The sequence below is a fragment of the Theropithecus gelada genome, chromosome 3 (assembly GCF_003255815.1).
Source record: "Theropithecus gelada isolate Dixy chromosome 3, Tgel_1.0, whole genome shotgun sequence".
In the NCBI taxonomy this organism is placed as follows: domain Eukaryota; kingdom Metazoa; phylum Chordata; class Mammalia; order Primates; family Cercopithecidae; genus Theropithecus; species Theropithecus gelada.
Genome location: NC_037670.1, coordinates 3,887,097 through 3,904,205, shown reverse-complemented (window position 1 = coordinate 3,904,205; position 17,109 = coordinate 3,887,097). Strand labels below are relative to the sequence as shown.

Below are 17,109 nucleotides of genomic sequence, written 5' to 3'. Positions count from 1 at the left end.
TTCATTTACTTGTCATAACATTTTCAAAGTTAACTCTTGTCATAGCTTCTATCACTACTTCATTCTTTCATATTGCCCAATATCCCATTGGTCTGGAGATACTATATTTTGTTTCTCCATTCATCAGCTGATGGACATTTAGCTAATAAGAATAATGCAACTGTGAGCATTTGTGCACCAGTTTTTTGGGGGATGAATGTTTCCATTTTTCTGGGTAGAAATTTCCTAGGAGTGGAATTGCTGGGTCATATGGTAACTATATTTAGCATTTTTTGTTTTTGTTTTTGAGACAGAGTCTTGCTCTGTCACCCAGGCTGGACTGCAGCTGCGGGATCTTTGCTCATTGCGACTCCGCCTCCTGGGTTCCAGTGATTCTCCTGCCTCAGCCTGCTAAGTTGCTGGGACTACAGGTGCACACCACCACACTCGGCTAATTTTTGTATTTTTAGTAGAGACTGGGTTTCACTGTGTTGGCCAAGCTGGTCTTAAACTCCTCAGGTGATCACTTCAGCCTCCCAAAGTGCTGAGATTACAGGCATGAGCCACCACACCCAGCCTATATTAAGCATTTTGAAGAACAGCCCAACTGTCTTCCAAAGTGGCGGGACACCTGTACATTCCCACTGGTAATGTTGCATCACAAGTGATTTTAAAACCAAGCGCAGGTGTTTGTACTCAACATGGGAAGAGTCCTTGTGGAGTTTTGAGCGCAGTTCAGGGGATGTTATTGGAATATTTGTTACACATCAGCAGATTCGACATGAGGGAGCAGGTAGAAAGTGCTGGAGTTCTCTAATTCTCCGCTCATAGGGTCTCTATGGAAATGAGGGCAGCAAGAAAAGACGTCAGGATTCCTGAAGAACATATTGGACGGTGGAAATGATTCTCAAGCAGAAAAACGATGCTCGTCTGACATTGATTGAGGTGCTCGCACAATCTTTGCTTTTGATCTTGATATTACAGAAAATAAATTTCTGTTCTCAGAGAAGCAGGAGAGCGAATACAAGCTTTGCCACTAGGTGACGGAGAACTATCTCAAGACTGGAGCAGGTTTCTTGGCTCTTGACTTGCCTAGGGGATGTCTTCGTGGGAGATTTGGATCCTTCTGGGTGCTTCTGGCTGCCCAGGCTGTCAAAGCCAAGGAGGCTGGTCCTTCTTCTTTCTGTCAGTGGCAGCAATGAAATGCTGGATATTGGATCTCCATCATTTAAATGGATAAAGTGTGTGTGTGTGAGTGTGTGTGTGTGCGTGCTGAGTGGCTGGAACATTTGAAATGGCGGAAGGCAATGAGAACCCTTAACAACAAAAGTTTTCTGGTTAAGTAGTAAAACCTCCCATAACTCCAGGATTTAAAAATTGCCCATCAAGCTGTTTATCCTATAATGGAATAATAGGTTTAGAGCTGCCACCATCCTGGGAGCTTGCAGATTGCTCAGTGAGGCTTGTTACAGAGGCTTCCAAGTCTGCTTGGCACGGTTATCACCCGTGTGGGTTTTTTCCTCTCCTCTGTGATTTATTCTCAAACATTTTGTATTTCCTGTTGCCATTTAGATAAAATTTAAATAAAACCATTAGGGAAAGAGCTGTGTCAGAATGTTGGACCCTTTAAACTCAGGATAAAAATCAATCTGTATGTCGCTTTCTGTTCAAATGAAGGAAAAGCATCTGCAGTTTGGCAGTTATCTGTGGACTTGCTGTTTTTATTCTGTGCTATTTCTTCTTGCTGTAGTTCCTCCTAGCAAAAGGGAAACAGGCATGAATAATGGCCCTCGTTCTATCTCATTTCCTGTGTCCTCTTTCGTCCTCATTTCTCCTAGTGTGGAGGGTCTCTCCCTCTTAGAGACCCCCATCTCATCCCAGTTCCCAAAAGGAGAGGGAGGATTCTTTTTTATTTATTGGGTTTTCTTTATGAGACAGAGTCTTACTCGGTCGCCCAGGCTGGAGTGCAGTGGTGCAATCTCGGCTCACTGCAAGCTCCATCTCCCGGGTTCAAGAGATTCTCCTGCCTCAGCCTTTTGAGTAGATGGGACTATAGGCGTGCACCCCAACGCCCAGCTAATTTTTGTATTTTCTGGTAGAGACAGAGGTAGAGGATTCTAATTGGTAACCAAACTTTAACCAGAACGCTCTGTGGCCTTGACCTTCCTCTAATACAAATGTTTTCAGGGCCTATACCTGAGTGGGATAAATTGAGGACATCATTTTTTCTGTGACAGGTAATGTTAAAATTTCTGTTGAAACTGCAGCAGAGATTGAGTAATACATCCTGGTATGGTGGTTTTCTAATAATTCTTTTTTTCTCCCACTTTTTCTAGGCTTATCCAAATCCCTCGGGCTCATTGAAGGTTATGGTGGGCGGGGTAAAGGGGGCCTTCCGGCTACTCTTTCCCCAGCTGAAGAAGAAAAGGCTAAGGGACCGCATGAGAAGTATGGCTACAATTCCTACCTCAGTGAGAAAATTTCACTGGACCGTTCCATTCCGGATTATCGTCCCACCAAGTAAGTTCTGGTTCAGTCATTCAGGGAGCTTGATGGGTCGTCAGAATGGGTGTAGACCCATAAGTCTGTGATATTTTCCACTGTTATTTGTAACTCTTGGGGGAGTTTTTATTTTAGTTTCCTCTTCAATAAATACACTTAGTACTCCTGTTGCTTATGAGAGATTACCTAAGCAAACACGTTCAGTTGTTATCAAAGTGTTCCAGAAACATAGAAAGAGCCTCAATACAAAAAGCTTTATATTTTATTTCTTCTTCTTCTTCTTCTTCTTCTTCCTCCTCTCCTCTTCCTCTCCTTCTCCTTCTCCTTCTTCTTCCTCTTCTTCTTCTTCCTCTTCTTCTTCATCTTCCTCTCCTTCTCCTTCTCCTTATCCTCCTTCTCCTTCTCCTCCTCTTTCTTCTTCTTTTTTTGTCACTCTTGTTGCCCAGGCTGGAGTGCAATGGTGCAATCTCAGCTCACCACAACCTCCGCCTCCTGGGTTTAAGTGATTCTCCTGCCTCAGCCTCAGCCTCAGCCTCCCAAGTAGCTGGGATTGCAGGCATGTGGCACCATGCCTGGCTAATTTTGTATTTTTAGTAGAGACGGGATTTTACCGCGTTGGTCAGGCTGATCTCAAACTCCTGACCTCAGGTGATCCGCCCACCTCGGCCTCCCAAAGTGCTGGGATTACAGGTGTGAGCCACCATGCCCGGCCATTATTATTCTTTTGATGTTTATTTTATGTTCAGGGGAACATGTGTAGGTTTGTTATATAGGTTAATTGCATGTCACAGGGGTTCAGCGTACAGATTATTTCATCGTCCAGGTAATAAGCATAGTACTGAATAGATAGTTTCTTGATTCTCACCCTTCTCCTTCCCTCCACCTTCAAGTAGGCCCCATGTCTGTTGTCCCCCTTTTTGTGTTCATGTGTACTCAGTGTTTAGCTCCCACTTATAAGTGAGAACTGGTGGTATTTGGTTTTCTGTTTCTGAGTAAGTTTGCTTAGGATAATGGCCTCCAACTCCATCCATGTTGCTGCAAAGGACATGATGCCATTCTCGTTTATGGCTGCGTAGTATTCCATAGTGTATATGTGCCACATTTTCTTTATCCAGCCTACTATTGATGGGCATTTAGGTTGATTCCATTCCTTTGCTACAGCGAATAGTGCTGTAATGAACATACCTGTGCACGTGTCTTTATGGTAGAACAATTTATATTCCTTTGGGTATATACCCAATAATGGGATTGCTGGGTCAAATGGTTCTGCTTTGAGTTCTCTGAGACTTCACCAAATTGCTTTCTACAATGGCTGAAGTAATTTACATTCTCACCAGCAGTGTATAACCATTACCTTTTCTCTGCAACCTCTCCAGCATCTGTCTTTTTTTTTTTTACTTTTTAATAGTAACCATTATAACTGGTTGAAATGGTATCTCATTATGGTTTCGATTTTTGTTTTTCTAAAACAAATCACCGTGATCTCATGACTTAGGGACAGCATCTATTGACGTTTTTGTATATTGTCTTTGAGTCAGTTTTCTATACAGGTTATGAGTGTATGTTATCTCACTTTTTCCCTTTTTCATTTAACATTAAATCAAGAGTATTTTCTGATGTTATTAATGATGAACTGTTTCCATTGTTGGAAATTTAGGTTATTTTCAATTTTTCTTTATTATATATAACCTTCTATTGAATATTTTTTCACTCATATCTTTATTTGTATTAATTTGATATTTATTTTCTGAATCCACACTTCTAAATGTGTATAGTAGAGGGATATTTTTGGAGATTCTTGATACGTATTGTAATATTTTCCTCCAGAAAATCTATAGTAATTCTACTCTTATTAGAATTTTACTAGACCCTTCCAATACTGGGTATTAGCATGTAAAAAATGCCAAACTGATAGGCTATTGTTTCAACTTAAACTTTTTTGCATGAGATTCTTGTCTTTTAAAAAACTTGAGGCTGTAATCCCAGCACTTTGGGAGGCTGAGGAGGGTGGATCATGAGGTCAGGAGTTCAAGACCAGCCAGGTCAAGATAGTGAAACCCTGTCTCTACTAAAAATACAAAAATTGGCCGGGTGCGGTGGCGGGCGCCTGTAATCCCAGCTACTCAGGTGGCTGAGGCAGGAAAATCGCTTGAACTAGGGAGGCAGAGGTTGCAGTGAGCCAAGATTGTGCCATTGCACTCCAGCCTGGGCGACAGAGTGAAACTCCATCTCAAAAAAAAAAAAAAATTGGGTCTGAGTACAGTGGCTCACATCTATAATCCTAGCACTTTGGGAAGCCAGTTGCTTTGGGCAGATCACTTGAGCCCATCAGCCTGGGCAACATGGCAAAGCGTTGTCTCTACAAAAAATATAAAAATTAACCAGGTATGGTGGTGGTACATGCCTATAGTCCTAGCTACTCCTGAGGCTGAGGGTCACGTGAGCCTGGGAGGTCGAGGCTGCAGTAAGCCGTCCTGGCACCACTGCATTCCAGCCTGAAGAAGAGAGTGAGACACTGTCTAAAAACTATTTGTGTGCAGCTTGGTTGGATTACGAGAGTTCTTTGTTTTGTGCTCTCAGATTTAAGAATTACTTATTTTCTGCTTGTAAAACAGACAAAAGAGGTTGGACATAGTGTCAAGATGCTGGAGAGAAAGCCCCTATGTTCCAGGCAGATCTCCACCTCCGATTCTCAAACAGATTCTCCATTTTCTATTAGATTTGTAGTGTCTCTATTTAGAGTGTGTCCTTGCCTGAAGTAGATTATTTCTTTCTCAAATGAATTTTGTACAAATCAGTTAAGTGTCTTGGTTACTGAGAAAAATAGATTCGAGATAAGGAAAATTATCTTAAATGGATGTAAATCTGCAGCATTAGCTGAGAAACCTGTTAAATCTCTCTCTACTGAATAAGCATATACTCACTTAGAATTACTAGGAAAATATACATCACCCCTGCTGGAAGCTATTTTGTGTCCCTGGACTTTGGCTCTCCAAAACATCTGTCTGTTTTTATTTCCTGATGCTCTCTCATTAGCCTTTCTTACTAGGACATTGGCAAATAAACATGGCCTTATTTTTTGTATTTCTCTAAGAATGAAAATGCCTCCACAACGAGGTTACTGGAAATGAGCTGGTTGAACAAGTATTATTGAGCACTTATTATGCGCCAGATAGTTTTCTTCACGCTGGAGATAGACCATTGGATACTCCTTGCCTACTTACTTCTTGTCTAGGGAGGAAGACAGATAAACAAGCAGATCAGTTCAGCACAAGGTACATGCCGGCTAGAGATTCACACAGCACGTGCAGGGAGGGTCTGAGAAAGTTTCTTGTTTGAAGTAATGCCTGAAGGACCATTAAGGGATAGAAAATTGAAGATGAGGGGGCTGAGCACAGTGGCTCACGCCTGTAATCCCAGCCCTTTGGGAGACCAAGGTGGGCAGATCGCCTGAGGTCAGGAGTTCAAGACTAGCCTGGCCAATGTGATGAAACCCCATCTCTACTGAAATATACAAAAACAGAAGCGGGGCATGGTGGTGCACACCTGTGGTCCCAGCTACTTGGGAGGCTGAGGCAGGAGAATGGCTTGAAACTGGTAGGTGGAGGTTGCAGTGAGCTGAGATCATGCCACTGCACTCCAGCCTGGGTGACAGGTGAGACTCTGTCTCAAAAAGAAAAAAATAAAGGAAAATTGAAATTGGGAGAGGGATAAGGGTGGACCAGGCAGGAGAACAGAAGGAGCACACTTGGTTGGGTATGATTTGGCGTACTCAGGGAGGAACCCATAGCCCGATATTGCTGTGTAATATAACATGATGGCCTGAACATACACCATTTATATGTGAACCTTCCTGAAACCCTGTTAAAATGATAGCAAAGGAATAGAGAGAATGGCAACTTAGAAGGAAAAAAACCCACAACAGGTTAGGCAGTGATCACAGGGAAGAGAGACATGTACAAAATTTTGGAAGATGGAAAGAGGATGGTAATGGCAACTGACAGAGCAAGCTGGGTGAAGCTGAGACCCAGCCTCCCGCATGAGGTGGGTGGGGGTGGTGAGAGCTGAAGAATGCAGTCTAGCCAGAAGCCCCCAGAGACTCAGGAATTGGAGATGACAGACATTTCTGACGGCTAGAGGGGGATTTGAAAAGAAGGGATGCAGTTAGCAGTTATGTCTCCAGATCCTTTCTTCAACTCTGCACAGCCAGAGACTGCCCTTTTTCATCTGGCAGAATATGGGAGGTTTACTCCCTGGAGAAGATGAACTGTGGTTCACAGAGGTGGCCTTGGACAGAGAATAACAGGGCTGCATATGAAATGGGATGACTTTCCAGCTCCATTACCCCTCTAGTCTCTATTACTCCTGTAAGCAAGAGTTTGAAGAATCCACTTAGAGAAAATTATCCAGCCTAAGGAAAAGGCTGATAGATCTGACAGCTGGGGGTACCCCAAAAATGGCTGGGTTCTGCTCATTAACTATTAGTATGGCATGCCTGTTATAAGGCTTCATCCTTTTACATAAAGCAGTCCTGCTCTAAAATAAGAAAGGAAAGGCAGGATCACTAGACATCTCAGTAGAGTCTTTGTTGTAAAAGATGTTAACAACAGCAGAAAACAGTAAACAGAAACAACAAACTTTAAAACTATAATAAATGACTTAGGAGATATAGAATGTTTGTTTTGTTTATAAACCAAGAGCAAATAGATATATTAAGATAATAATCATAAGGCCAGGTGCGGTGGCTCATGCCTGTAATCCCAGCACTTTGGGAGGCTGAGGTGGGTGGATCATTTGAGGTCAGGAGTTCGAGACCAGGCTGGCCAACATGGTGAAACCCCGTCTCTACTAAAAACACAAGAAAAAATTAGCTGGGCATAGAGGTTCATGCTTCTAATCCCAGCTACTTGGGAGACTGAGGCAGGAGAATTGCTTGAACCTGGATGTAGAGATTACAGTGAGCCCAGATTGCACTACTGCACTCCAGCTTGGGCAACAGAGTGAGACTCCACCGCAAAAAAAAAAAAAAAAAAAAAAAAAAATCATAGGATAAAAAATAAAAGTTAAAAGTTAGACCTGTAGTCCTAGCTACTCAGGAGGCTATGACAGTAGGATCACTTGAACCTAGGAGTTAAGAGTCCAGCTTGGGCAACATAGCAAGACTCTATCTCTTATAAAACAGAAATTAAATATAAATAAATAATTTAGTAAAGATTTGGAAGATAGCATTGAGAAATGTTCTAAAGAGTAGAAAAAAAGGAAATGAAAATTAGGAGAGGAAAGATCAAAAGAAATCAGATGAGTCCAGTAGGTTCAACATCCACTAATGAGAAAATCAGAGAGAACAGAGAGAAGAAAGTCATGAAACAAATAATGCAAGACAATTTCCCAGAACCGTAGGATGTGAGCTTTCAGATTAGAAGATCCCACCCAGTTCCTACATAATTCATGAAAAGAACAAAAACTAAACTCACATCAAGAAATGTAAATGTAAAATTTCAAAACAACTTGGATGAAGAAAAAGTCCTGAAAGTTTTCAGAGAGTAAATGCAGATGACATATACTTGGCATTAGATTTCTCTGTAGAAATATTAGAATACAATGGAAGAATGCTTAAATAATTTTGAGAGAAAAAAATAATGTTCAAGTTAGAACTCTTAACAGTCATCTATAGAATACTTTGGGCCAGGAGCAAATGCGAAGTAAATCCATTGCATAAATGTAGGCTCTTAACAATTTTCCCTTCTCTGAATTTGTTTTGGGGAAGATACTTAAGCACATGTTCCAGCAAAACAAAGGAATCAAGTAAGGAAGATGATGAAGAGATGCTCCAGGGTAACTAACATTCTAGGGTGACAGCCATGTAGCAGACGAAGAGATCCATTATTCCCACATCTTTAGAGATAAACCTCCTAGAGCCTCATGTGGATGCAGGGCTCCGGGACGTATGTCTCTAAAGGAGGTGGGAAGTGGCAAAATTGTTTGATTGCCTAGTGTTTTTGACTGCATTAAGATGTTTTTCTTAACTCCTCTCAAAAAGCTTGGGACCGTTTACTGATTGTGTTAGGCCATTGTGTTACTGTAAAGGAATACTTGAGACTGGGTTATTTATAAATAAAAGAGGTTTAATTGGCTCACTGTTCTGCAGACTGTCCAGGAAGCATGGTGCTTGGCTTCTAATGAGGCCTCAGGAAGCTTATAATCATGGCTGAAAGCAAAAGGTGAGCCAGCCTATCACATGGCAAGAGTGGGAGCAAAAGAGAGAGAGAGTGGGAGATGCCACACGCTTTTAAACAACAAAATCTCATGTGAACTCACTCATCATCAAGAGGTTGGCACTAAGCCATTTATGGGGATCCACCCGCATGATCCAGACACCTCCCACTAGGCCCCACCTCCCACACTGGGAATTACATTTCAACATGAGATTTGGCCGAGACGCTTATCTCAACCATTTTACTGATAGACACAAAACAGCTTGTGAAAAAGCAAAGCAATTAATACAGGAAAAAAAAAAAAAGCTCTCCAGTAAACAAACTATACTTCCATATACTCTGTGGCTCAGCTCTGAGCAATATATTGTCGTCATATAAATGTAAATATTTCATATCGATTTAAACACAAATTATGCTATAATTATTGGAAGGAGGAGGAGGCAAAATGTATATGTGAGGTGTGGGTAGTGTAAGAAAACTAAATCTACATCTTCAGTAATAGGAAGTCAATTGAAAATGTCTAAAATTACACATCAAGAAATACTAACATAATCATTGTTATGTAGCAACATGGAGATTACAGAAGTTGAAGGAGACCGTGTATGTTTTATTTTAACAAAATTTCAATTAAACAATAAATATAAATCTATACCAAAAAATGCAAAATGTGTGGGATGAAAGTACGGTAGAAGAATGAGTTGGAGAACCAGCTTGAATGATACGATCACATTTAGATTATCCTGGCCACTATGTGTTGGGTAAATTTGAAGGTCAATTTTCAGATGAATTTGAGAGCTCGCCCACAGGCCATAGACAGTAACCAAAGAGACCATTGTAAATTCTGATCTCCACAGCAAAAGTTACCAAATTAACCTCTCTTAATTGCAAATTAATCCCAGCCATCAAAGAGTTGCAAGGCCCTTGCCTGTAGAAGCAATTTCTCTGATATTTGAACCCTGGGGATATAAGGAGAGGCAGCTGCCTGGGGCAGAACAGTTTCCTTCCTCCAGAGAAATTATTCCCCAGTGGGTAGGATCCTTTTTGTTAAGCCCCAAACAGCTCTCACAAATTTTTGAGAATCTTTAAGTAGGCTAATTTCATTGCAATTTTAAACAGAACCTCAAGTTGCTTTAATTCTTACTGTTTTTTTGCTATATTACACTTGAGAAAATTGTTTTTCTTATAAATATGAATGAATGTTTAGGTAGCAGTGAGATTAACCATTTGTCACATTTCAGGCAAATGAATTCCAAAATGCTGTTTTCCATTTTGTTTTAATTCCGTGACTTTTTTTTTCTTGCACTGGACAGATATTTTAAACTTGTGTGAATCCCAAACTGTCAATCTTTCCATTTTCATTTCTTCCCTGCTTTAAAGTATAAAAAGATATTATCCCTCAGAATATTGATAAATATTCTATTCTGTTTTGTGTTGCTTTTCTATGACTCTTTTATATTTCACCCTTCCATTCTTCTAGAGTTTATTTTGGAATATGGTTCAAGTTTGTATCTTCCGTTCCAAAGATCTGTCCCTCTTTTTAGAAAAGAGGTTTTTCAAAATAATCTTATAAATAACCCTTCTCTTTCTCTTATTTGGAGGTGCTAAATATGTTACATTTTATGCTTTTTGCATATAAGTAGGCTTATTTTCTCTGTGGTGTTCTTTTGATCTGTATTTCTTTTTTCTTCTTTTTCTTGTCCTTTCTTGGTTTTGTAGAAATTACTAAAAATGATTTTTTGACTAAAGTCTCCAATTTGCCAGGCAGTGGGCCAGCAGTTTGGAGAAGAGCAAGGCATCTTGGCCTCAAAGGACTTCAAAGAGAGTGGGAGAGGCTGATGGCCATTTATGGTCCTTTTGGTCACTTTTAGAGGGCCTTAGAAAGTAAGACAAGGGCGTGAGCCATTCTGTGGGAGGCAGAAGGTGACCTTGATCTTATTGGCAAGCAGGAGTTTTCCTCTAAAAGGGAGGCAGGACATTTGAGAGAGAGAACAGCAAGTACAATGATAAGTAGCTCAGCTTGTGAAAAAGCAAAGCAACTATTAACTACAGAAAAAAACAAAAGCTCTTAAAGAAAGGAATCGCAGTTCCAGGCACTGTGTGGCTCAGGGGACAGTTCTTGGATTTTGGGATTAGGGGAAATGGAAAACTTTTGGCTAGAGAATAGTTTCTGGAGTAAATTGTGGAAAAAAATTTGGAGGGGAAGGAGGAAACCAGGCTGGGAAGTGCCTCATGTTCCAGCCCTGGGTGGGGACTTTCACATTTTTGGTAGATGCCAGTAAAAGATTAGAGGCAGGATGGTATTATTATTATTTCTTTTTTTAAAAATAATGATAACTGCGGCAGAAATGTGGAGGATGGAATGGAGAAGATGGAGGCTGGTAGCAGGATGGCTAAATATAAGTCATGGTTACCAACATTTGTTGAGTGCCAACCGTGTGCTAGACATTGCCAGAGAGAGAAGAAGGGTGCTTTTAATAATACAGCAAGCACTTTATTATGATTGTGCTACTTTTATACAATTGTTTTCCTATAACAAACTAAGGACTAAGCAGGGATAAGGTGGAAGAGCTAGATTCAAGAAAATCCTAGAGAGAATTAATAAAAATGAGGCAACTAATTGGAAATGGGTGAAGTGAGTGCACTAGCTTGGGATGTGGAGTGGAGGTGATTTCGTTAACCAGGAGAGAGAATGCTGCAGGGGTTCATGTTTTGTAAGGAAGACAGCAGTTCTGCTTGTCCAGGGTTCCCCAAAGTTACCGGTTTTCTTGAGTAACCACAAGACATGAATCTGTCTGGCTTTATCTATGATTTGGCTCTGTGTTTGTAAGAAGATAGCCTTCGGTGACATCAGAAGCTGGGCAAGGCTTTCTAAGCCCCCACTTGTTTCGTTATTTGTTTTTGTTTTTTGTTTTTGGCTTTTTTTACTGAGATATACCATTCTATATCACACTGTGGCATAGTAATTATCTGCTTTTCCAATTATCTCATACTATGAGGGAGGGACCACAGAAATCTTTCTGTGCTTATTAAAGCCACTGCTGAGATCCCTGCACCAATTTTATGATACGCTTTCTCCTCTCAAACCATGTAGGTAATTTATGAGCAGTTTCTACTGCTGTTATCTTCAATTTCTCCTTTGGCCTCCTGCTTATAAATCCAGATGTCAGGTTTCTTTGAAATTCATTTTGCTTCACTCGGAAAGTCTCCTCTTGCCTTCATCACAACATATTCTAACCCATTTTATCCTGACAATGTCTGCTTTGGATGCGGCTGACATGATGACCCTGTGGACCGTCCTCATGTCATGCCCAGTGGTCAGATGCATGTTGTGGTCTGGAGGTCAGGAATGATGTCTGGGCTGACCATGGATATTCTAGAATCATTCAACTCCAGTGGGTATTTTAGGTTGAGTCTGTGTGCACGTGACTTGTATGAGTGTGTGAGTCCTGGTCTTATAATGAATGAGTGGAGTGAATCTACTCATGGCTCAATACCCGACTCAAGTTTCCCTCTGCTGTGAAAAGGACACATCTGATTATAGCAGCTGTGATGGAGTCTTTTTTATGTGAATCATTCCTCTAACAATAGACACCCTGTGTCTCACAGGTTGGTTTGTATATAGAGTGAAAGTGCCTTAAAAAGAGTCAAGAATCCAGCTGGGTGTGGGGGCGCTCATGCCTGTAATCCCAACCCTTTGAGAGGCTGAGGCAGGAAGATCTCTTGAAGTCAGGAGTTTGAGACCAGCCTGGGTAACATAGCAAGACTTGTCTCTACTAAAAATTAAAAAAAGAAAAATAAGCTGGATATGGTGGCGTGTGCCTGTAGTCCCGCCTGCTGGGGAGGCTGAAGTGGGGGGATTGCTTGAGCCCAGAGTCCAAGGCTACAGCGAGCTATGATCGTGTCACTGCACCCCATCTTGGATAACAGAGTGAGAGGTGGGTGTCCACATGAGAGTGTATGTGTGTATGGGTATATATATTTATATATTATACTTACATATTATATATATTATATTTTAAAGGGTGAAAAATTCTATGTTAAACTTTCTTTTTCACAGACCCATGTGGGCACAGAGAGTATCTGTCCAATGAGTAATAATAATAAGTAGTTGTATGCTTAAGAGTGTCCCTGGGCTGAGCGCAGTGGCTCACGCCTGTAATCCCAGCACTTCGGGAGGCCGAGACGGGCAGATCACGAGGTCAGGAGATCGAGACCATCTTGGCTAACACAGTGAAACCCCGTCTCTACTAAAAATACAAAAAAATTAGCCGGGCATGGTGGCGGGCGCCTGTAGTCCCAGCTACTCGGGAGGCTGAGATAGGAGAATGGCGGGAACCCGGAGGCCGAGCTTGCAGTGAGCCGAGATCACACCACCGCACTCCAGCCTGGGCGACAGAGCAAGACTCCGTCTCAAAAAAAAAAAAAAAAAAAGAGTGTCCCTGAATCACGAACCACGATAATTTTTCCCTTTTATTGACCGCCTTTTATGTTTTTGTCACTGTACGGCATGTTTTATTGATCTCATTTAAATTTAACTGCTCTCTGAAATAGCTGTTCCCATCCCTTCTTTTATAAATGAGGCAAAGTGGCCTTGGAGGGGTCAAGCAACCTGCCTGAGGTCACACAGCTAGTAAGTGCCGGGACCTGGATTCAAACCCAGCTCTGTGTGTGTCTTCAAGGTCTGTGGATGAGCCCACATCAAGTGCCTGACCTTCCGTGTCTGCAGAATGGAACCTTCTGCTCCATGCTGGGGTTGCCAGAAGGAAAAGAATATCTGAGTCTTACAGAAAGTGGACAGTTTATCTAGGGAATCTTGTCTGTTGGGGACGGGGGTGGGTAGGTAGGTGAGTTTACTTCTTTAGTTTTCTTCTCTTGATGCTTTTCAATTCTTCCAAAGCTAATAAAATTCCAAAGGACTTTTATGTTGAATTTGAGTAGCTGTTGCTTGTGATGGCCCTAGTATGTAGTGTAATACAGTTAAAACCCTCTTTAAGGCATACTTTTTTTTTTTTTTAATAAAACATGGGAAAGAAAATTGTATAATATTATTTGCCTTAGGAGATGTCCTACCATAGAGTTTATACTGAGGAGGAAGTCTATTTGCTAAAGCAGGTCTTCACGCAGCAATGGGATGGAAGAGTGGAATATGCAAGTTGAGGGGTGCCCTTTCCTTTAGTGTGTGAGGGTGATGTGCTTCCTGCGGTATTTATGGTTGAATGTTCATCCCACTTTTGCGGATTCCCTAGGTCTGAAGAAGATATCTGGGCCATTTAAAAACCTTCATGAGAGAGTTATACATGAAGGTTAAGAGCCTGGATTCAGAAATCTAAATTCCAATCTCAGCTTTGTCCCTTTCTAGCTATGTGACCTTGGGCAAGTTGCTTAACCTGTCTGTGCCTCAGTTTCCTCATATGTAAAGTGGTGATGTAATCATATCTACTTTATAGAATTGCTGTGGGGATTAAATTTTCTACATGAAATGTATAGAATAACATATCTATACATTTCACACAATAATATACCTATACATTTCAGTCTCAAGCCATCGCACCTGGCCATACTCCTTATCATCTTTAAAACACCTTCCATTAAATGACAGGATCTTCAGGAAAATATCTACTGAAAAGTGATATATCCTTAGCCTTGCACTTACATGGAATACTTAAATCTAGGACGATGGGCATTTCCTTGTCCCCAAGTCAGCACAGAAATCCAGAGGGTCCAGCCTGAGACAGATGCCAGGATGATGGGGAGAGTCTGGGGAGGGTATGTTCCTTCATAAGGATCTTCCCGGGCTTGGATCAGAAGGGGCAGCTGTGTATTCCCCAGAGCCAACATATTGAGGAAGGTTCAGCCCTCACTAGGAATGTTCTGAGGTCACGGGAGACTTTGTGAAAGCTGGAGGATGGGCTCAGCTACCTCCTGCTTCTGCTTCCTCCATAGCAGTCAGACCAGAAGAAAAAAAAAGTACAATGTGTGTTTTTCCTCTTTTCACGATTTGATTTTTTTCCACCTATTGAAGTAATTTTTCCTTGAAAAGGACCGAATATTAAAAAATACATTTTATGTCTGTAATCCTAGCATTTTGGGAGGCCGAGGTGGGCGGATCTCTTGAGGTCAGGAGTTTGAGACCAGCCTGGCCAACATGGTGAAAACCCATCTCTACTAAAAATACAAAAATTAGCTGGGTGTGGTGGTGGGCGCCTGTAATCTCAGATACTCAGGAGGCTGAGGCAGGAGAATCGCTTGAACCTGGGAGAAAGAGGTGGCAGTGAGTCGAGATTGCATCATTGCACTCCAGCCTGGACCACTGAGTGAGACTCTGTCTCAAAAAAAGAGAAATGGATGCTCTTGAGACTTAACTGTGTAAGAAAGAATTCCTACTTCTTTTAGAGGCACTGCCAGCCCCAAAGGTTATGAACTGGCAACGTTAATTAGATCTTTTCTTGGAACTTGAAAGTATTCTCACCTGAAATGCGTTTAAAACAAAGTTGCCATCAAGATTCTCCTCTGTTTCTTCCTGAGAGCTTTCCAGCAAGTTTCCAATTTCTTTCATGGAGAATTTGAAACCAGTGGATAGAAAGCAGTGTCAACCTTGTCCTATTTATGCAAATGGATCTGCTCTGTCACCTGTTTACAACCCCCAGGGTCACCGAGTGTCCAGTTCACATTCCCCAGATGTAGATGCAGCTATGGGACACTGAATTCTCCATGTATTAGTTTGAATCAGACCAATGTTGAGATTTACAGTAGTGGCTGTTCTTGCTTCTGTTGGCCTTTGATAGTTTAGTAAGGATTGTAGACAGATGAGAGCTGCAGGAGAGGCTAGCTCATCTCATATTCAGAAATCCTCACACTGTTACTGGGGACTCGAGAGTTGGTACTTAAACAACCTTTGTGTTTCTAGGGGATTATCCTGTCTGCTTAGTCCATTGCTTCCTCACTCTAGCAGTGCACTGAGTTAAAACCAACCCGTCCTAAACTTGCCTCCAGGCGTCTACATGGGTACACACAAACACCCACACCCTACAAGAAAGCCCAAGCTGGTTTATGCAAGCTCACTTTAGGCAGTTTGCCAAATTCCACTCTGATTGGTTCAGTGGACAGATACTTACGTGAAATACTTAGTGAAATACTCGCAGTACAGGAAACAGTTGTTTCTCAGCCCTGGAAATAATCAATAGAGGCAAATGCCTTTGCAGTCACAATGCCTGTTTATGTGTGGAGTTCTTCGTTGTTCTAGGTGTGCGAGTACAGTAAACATTCTCCAAGTGGCAGCAGGAGAGAACCATGGTGCTTCTGTAATAAGGTGAGATTTACAGGCTTGTAAGAGCTGGGGGTATAAATCAGGCTTCTGGTGGAATGGGTGAAATGGACTACATTCAGGTATTAGTGGGAGAGCCACGTGTGCACTGCAGAGGGAGAAAGGCTCATCAGTATTACAGATGGCGTGTCCCTTTAGTTAATTTAGAAGAAATTCCGATCAGCCAACAGAGCTTTGAGGATGGATGCAGGAAAAAAGAAGACTGTGGCATATGGAGAGAACATATTTGTTCTTGGAAAATCAGTAGAAAATGTTTAATGTCATCATAACCTCATTTGCATAAAAATAGTCACATGCGGTAAACCAAATGAAAGCAAAGGAAGACGTGACGGAACCAATGCTGTTCGGAGTTTCGTTTCATCATGAATAACATAAATAATTCAATTGAATAAATAAATACGAAATTGCTTTAAGTAGATGTACTACAAGTGATTATTCCTTGAAAATTCCTTTAATGGTGCATGCCCCAATGATGAAGCAACGTGATTATGTCTCCATGGGCAGCGCTTTGCTGGACACTTGACCCTCATCAATGATATTGAGCTCTCTGTAGCGCTCAAGTGTTTTATGAACACAAATGAAGTTTTTAGTTTCACAATCTGATTCATAAACATGACCTTGAAGTCATTTAAATAGACTTATCTTCATTGCGATGAATGCAGCCCCCACTTTGCACGTGGTTGCGCTGAGGCAATATTTGATAATCACAAGTTTGAAGAGTCTCGGGCTGTGCAGTACTAGGTACATAATTCTAAATAAATATTTGGAACCCTGGTGGCAGAATTTGAGCTGTTGTTTCTGCCTCGCCAAGTCTGGTCGGGGAATTCTTGTGTAAGGATAAACTGTGGTGTGGATAAAATTGATGGAAATTATTTATGACTTAAAGAAAAAGAAAAAAGGAATGTATTTCTGATTTCAACAGATGTTTTCTAGGGTTTTGTAGAAAGCCATGCACAGGTACCATGGGAACTATAACAGATGTATATGACACAGTCCTTGTACTCATTTGATTTTATTCATTCATTCAGTAAATACTCATCAGTCAGCTCCCACACACCAGGCACTATGTTGGAGGTTGAGGTTATAAGG

The 17,109-nt window shown here is 41.4% G+C and overlaps 1 protein-coding gene across 1 annotated transcript in view; it reads left to right on the top strand.

The window, feature by feature from the left end:
* Window positions 1-17,109, top strand: part of GALNT17 (polypeptide N-acetylgalactosaminyltransferase 17) — a 596,132-nt gene that overhangs the window by 203,505 nt on the left and 375,518 nt on the right. Inside the window, exon 2 of the mRNA XM_025379068.1 lies at window positions 2,316-2,499. Within this exon, the coding sequence (XP_025234853.1) occupies window positions 2,316-2,499 (184 nt within the window). The remainder of the gene's footprint in view (window positions 1-2,315; window positions 2,500-17,109) is intronic.